A 6,075-nucleotide genomic window follows, 5' to 3' on the forward strand; every position below is an offset into this window, starting at 1 on the left:
TAAGAATTGAATAAGTACATTTTGTATGATGCGCGGAAGTGCTTCATTCTAAAAATGTACGCACGGTCAACGCTTTTACAACCCTATAAAGTTACAAAAAGAAGCATTCAATACTTATAATTACATTTTTTAGCTATGATTATGAAAACACGAATTTTATATATTTTATTATTTAATTCACCTGTGCACTTTATTATTGGAGCACGTGTTATCATGAATACAAAGTGGTATTGAGCAATGCAACTGCTTACGGAATAACACGTGATGTGCAGTTAGCCAATCAGAATAAAATATTATAATGAAACATACATCTAATGTAATTATATACTAATAACAATCTATGCTTGAACAAAAGCTATACTCAATACTTTTCCCTTTTCCTTTTAATCCCTCGCTTTCACCCTTTAGCAAGATTTATAGATTATCGTTGATAGGTTAATAGTTATAAATAACGACGGAACAATTCAAATTATAAAAAGATTATATTCAAGCGAGTACTTTAGCATTACCTGTTGTGTTCCAATATTACCAACTACAACTGACACTGATATATCTTTCAACTGATAATAAGTAGGCTGACATTTCAATTCTGAAAATATAACTAACTTTGATAATATGATTTAATGGTTTGAGGTCGGCTTCTAAGACACATATTTTACCTTTTATAAATTAAAAGAACGCCACTAACTGTGAGAATGTTAACTGAGCAATGAATTGGGTTCATAAGCAACATTTTTTTCTGAATTTGATATATGTTGATGACTAATTGGTGGCCGTCTGTTGTCTTTTTGTCTTTCGTCAGGTGTTGTCTTTTTGACAAACATTTTTGTCCACATTTTCGTTCTGAGTTTTATTCGTGATACATACAAAGAAATCGACAACATGCAAAACTCAGCATCATGAGAGGAAGTGATCAAACATGTTTTTATGGAAATATTCTTTATAAAGCACAAAGGTGTCAGTATTCACCTCAGAAACTTACAAAACCTTTGAATAAACTTATTTAGAAGGGATATAATTACGATACTGTTGTCAAGTCATTAAAGATTGCATATTTTGGCGTTAATATTGATTCACTGATAAGGTCTTTGCATCGGAACTAAACACATTTATTCTAAAAACAGTTGTTTGCATGACACGGGTTATGTTCGTCTCATATATGTTATAATGGTATGATACCAAACCCTAACGGGAAGGATTGTGCCTGCTGTGCATATGATGAAATCATAATCTTTCAGTCAGTTTAATTGAAGTCTGGAGTTGGCATGTCAGTTAACTGCTAGTAGTCTGTTGTTATTTATGTATTATTGTCATTTTGTTTATTTTCTTTAGTTACATCTTTTGACATCAGACTCGGACTTCTCTTGAACTGAATTTTAATGTGCGTATTGTTATGCGTTTACTTTTCTACATTGGTTAGAGGTATAGGGGGAGGGTTGAGATCTCACAAACATGTTTAACCCCGCCGCATTGGAAATTAGTATGGCGTTCATTATCACTGGACTAGTATATATTTGTTTAGGGGCCAGCTGAAGGACGCCTCCGGGTGCGGGAATTGCTCGCTACATTGAAGACCTGTTGGTGACCCTCTGCTGTTGTTTTTTATTTGGTCGGGTTGTTGTCTCTTTGACACATTCCCCATTTCCATTCTCAATTTTATGGTTTGTATCAATTAGTTTTAAGCCAAAAAAACAACATTACATTCTTGTTCTTTGTACTTTGGTGAATAGTTGTTTCTTGGCAATGAATGTCTTATCTCATCTAAATATTTGTGTTTTAGAGAATTCAATGTTGTCGGCAAATCTGTTATTGTAAATATCTAATTTATTTTCAATTCATTTTAGATTTCTTAAAGAATATGTTTTCCAAGTGATATAGCTTACATATTAATCCAAGTAAATATGTATATTTCTATTTTATTAAAGCTTTCGTTTGGTTGCTGTAACATTGTTGTTCTTCCAATATTTTCTTATATTGGTTTTGATAGATGCTAAATTCAGAATCGGTCTACAAAATAAACTAAATCATACCTGGAAGAGATTCATGATTAGGATTCAGGTGTAACATCTCTTCCCTTTCAAAGGCCTGCAAATAAAAACACAAAGTTGTAGCATTAATAAACACATTTTCAGCTTTAGAAGTCATTTCTGAATGCTGTTAGCAAAGAAAATTATATGTAGTATACTTTTACAAATGAAACTAGTATTTAATACTACAACAGCTTTATAACGACAGTAAATATAATTATATCAGATTGATCTATTGTCAAATACAATAACCATTCAGTCAGAAACTCAATTGTCCCAACAATCATGACAATCATTACTATTATTCTATCAACAATAAATTTAAATACAAGATATAGAGTAGTGCAATAGTAGTATGTATAGTATGTTGTACATTTTAAAAAACAACACAACTTTATTGCATCAAAAATATACTTGGAATTTATTTAGCGCAAACAAAAATGAAATCGATCTTTGCATATCGATGATGCACATCAAAGTTACTCTTGATTAAAATTCTAAATAAAATCAATGGAACTTTTTCGGAGCTAGATGCCCTCAGAAGTAGATAGATATATATTTATAGTACATCTAGCAATTATAGGTCAAATATCAACACAATTGATTAACTTATGGTGGTAAAAACAGAAAAAAATATTTCTCAGGATTAAATGATCTTGTTTTCTATTTCCGTCTACTATTTTCCTTAATCACGATAAAAAAAACAAAGAAAAAGTATCTGCAGTAATTTAATTTGTTCGAGGAAACTTTTTCATGAACTTTTTATTACGAGCGATTTAATTTTTTTTGAATAAAGAACAACTATATTCTGTATGTAAACTAGAGGCTCTCAAGAGCCTGTATCGCAAACCTGATTCTACTTGGGTTTTTGAAATCATATATAAAATAAAATAAACATTTTCTATAAAGTAACAACACTTGGCCAGCACCTCATTAAGAAAGGAACATTTATGCTATGTTTGCTTTTATTCAATTCAGTGGTTTTCTAAAAGAAGACATTTGTATGTTTGTCCCATAGGGTCCTATGTTAAACCAAATCTCCTGCTGGAAGCCATCTTGGATGATGGATCGGATATAAAGTAACAACACTTGGTCAGCATCTCATAAGAAACATTCATGCCATGTTTGGTTTCATTCCACTCAGTGCTTCTCTTAAAGAAGTCATGTGTATGCATTTCCCGTAGGGTCCTTTGTTAAACTAGGTCCCCCCGCTGGGGACCATCTTGAATAATGGATCGGCTACAAAGTAACACTTGGTCAACACCTCATAAGGAACATTCATGCCATGTTTGATTTCATTCCATGCAGTGGTTCTCTAGAAGACGTTCAAAATGTAGAAAGTTAACGCCGACGACGGACGACGGACGACAGACGACACACGACAGACGCCAAGTGATTAGAAAAGCTCACTTGGCCCTTCGAGTCAGGTGAGCTAAAACACGATATAGTTGTAATAATTAAATTTAGGCATGCAAATGTAGTATTAAAAGCATAAATTACCCTAATAGTATCGTTGTCATAACAGAGAAACCTGATATCTTTTAGAGACGTATTACTGAGATCAAACTGATGGACACAGTAGTACATTGTCTTTGCAACAACATCTCGAGGATAGTTGAAATTCCCTGTTCCTAACGCGGGAAATACAATAGACGTGTATGTCGATGCTCTTTGTAAACAACTGGTGACACATTTGGATAACATCTTTGATAAAAAGCAAAGAAAGTCGTCATTAGAAATAAAATCGTTGTGATACTTTTTTGACAAGAAACAAAAACTCATCTGAAAACAACCTGTTTTACACTAACACCGTATACAGTTTTTACCTTTTTTATTAATCAGTTTTTAATCCCTGATTAAAGACCAAAACAAATAAATACAGATATTTTAGTCGTTAACATCTAGATCCAACGAGACTTAAAGCATACCAGAGTATTTTTTGAACATGTTTCATAAAAATACAATTGATTTCACCCTTTTTTACTACAAACATTTTTTTTGTATTGTTTTTAAGATTTTGAATTAGTATATATTGTTATTTTTTCACTTTATTGTTTTTATCTTGCATAACAAATAGTTTCCATCTAACCATTTCCAAATTACTAGTAGTTGATATAAGTTATCATTCTATGACAGAGAATCAACAAAGATACAACCCACTGCATTTGTTTGCACCTGCCCTAAGTCAGGAATCTGATGTTCCGTAGTTTTCGCTTGTTGGTGTGGTTCAAAAGTGTTTCTAGTTCTCGTTTTTTATATAATAGATTATACCATTGGTTTTCCCGTTTAAATGGTTTTACACCTTTCATTTTTGGTGTCGTTATAGCTGGCTGATCGGTGCGAGTCAAGGTTCAGTGTTGAAGACCGTACCTTGACCGTTAACGGTTTACTTTTATAAATTGTGGCTTGGATAGAGAGTTGTCTCACTGGTAGTCGTACCACATCTTCGTATATATTATGCTTATCATTTGGTACACCAGATGTATAAACTACTTTGTTGTCATCCCACTCACTTTCTCAAAACCAGGCCTCCAATTAAAAAGAGCAGCTAGATATAATTCTGTGCATTGCAGTTTGTATCCTTTAACGACAGCAATTTCACCATGTTGAATCCCACCTGTGTATTTCTTCTTTATTTCGGTTAAAAGTTCGTCTCCAGCAACTTTTATTATACTTTTACCTACTGGTCCTGATAAATCTAAATCTCCGTTTGACGAACAAATTATCACATCGGCCTACAAACAAAAACTTTGTGTCTTGTTATTTTAAAACTTTTACATGTTTCGTCCCCGATGGTATCACCAGCCCAGTAGTCAGCACTTCGGTGTTGACATGAATATCAATTATATGGTCATTTTTATAAATTTTCTGTTTACAAAACTTTGAATTTTTCGAAAAACTAAGGATTTTCTTACCCCAGCAGTAGATTACCTTAGCCGTATTTGGCACAACTTTTTGGAATTTTGGGTCCTAAATGCTCTTCAACTTTGTATTTATTTGGCTTTTTGAACTATTTTGATCTGAGCGTCACTGATGAGTCTTATGTAGACGAAACGCGCGTCTGCCGTATAAAATTATAATCCTGGTACCTTTGATAACTATTAAAGAATTGAACTAAAACGTTGCATAAACCATTAACACATTGATAGAATTTCATTTACTCTTGACTGCTTTAAAAAATGTGTTAATCTGTTTTTAATCTTTTTTTTTTCAAATTTCCATTCAATATATGGAACGTTTTGATTAAATTTGATGTTCATACTGAAAAACATGTATTTATATTGACAAATTACTTTAAATATATGACATTAGAACAATTAAAGAGGAACTTAATTCAAGTTTTGTAACTAGCCTTTTGTTGTCCTAGATCTTCTCTCTTAATCAGATGAACTGTAGTTCCATTGCTGAATACAACTGGACCATTTTTTGACATGGGTTTTGCTATCGTTTTTTTCTCTTCCGTCTTTTTCTTTTCCGATCTTTTTCTGTCTTTAATTATATGAAAATATAAACAATGGAAATTCAATACTTCTTCTCTTTTTGAAAAAAATGTGCTCTCTTATGTTTAATTCTATATCAAAGATTGGTTTTCGTTTGGGTTCTTTTTTGCACATGTTTTTGATCAAATTGATTTACATAAAAATCGTGTATATTTGAGGGCGATAAGCCGAGATTATCCCGATTTGGTGGTAAATCATACTCAAATTTTACGATTTAAGATTATGTGATGAAAATAGACGATTTGATATTCTCTTAATATCTATAAGCTTCATAAAAGAAAATTACTGGTATACTAATCTTAATTTATTCAAAAAGAGAGGAGAAATATACCAAAGGGATTATTCAAAATGAAATCGATATAATGTGAAAACGCCATGGTACCGTTAAGTTGCTCATGTTAGTCCTCAATGTTCAACGTTATATGTTGCCTATAACAACGTGTACACTCATATTGAATTACACATGTTACTTTAAAACGTTTAATAGTTTTGTTTTAACGTTTTCACGATAAATAGATAAAACCAAGAAACCTCTCTTTTTCATCTGA

At 32.1% G+C, this 6,075-nt stretch overlaps 1 protein-coding gene across 1 annotated transcript; it reads right to left on the reverse strand.

Annotated features, from left to right (window-relative positions):
- Nucleotides 1–509: 509 nt before the first annotated feature.
- Nucleotides 510–5,514, reverse strand: LOC139505853 (protein mono-ADP-ribosyltransferase PARP14-like; the record flags this gene model as incomplete). The annotated part of the gene is given in 5 exon segments (XM_071295239.1): nt 510–589; nt 2,031–2,085; nt 3,528–3,731; nt 4,541–4,762; nt 5,380–5,514. Coding segments are annotated over 5 exon segments (642 nt in total), but the record flags the coding sequence as incomplete, so codon positions are not given.
- Between the last annotated feature and the right edge of the window lie 561 nt (nt 5,515–6,075).

The sequence above is a fragment of the Mytilus edulis genome, unplaced genomic scaffold, assembly GCF_963676685.1.
Source record: "Mytilus edulis unplaced genomic scaffold, xbMytEdul2.2 SCAFFOLD_846, whole genome shotgun sequence".
NCBI lineage: Eukaryota > Metazoa > Mollusca > Bivalvia > Mytilida > Mytilidae > Mytilus > Mytilus edulis.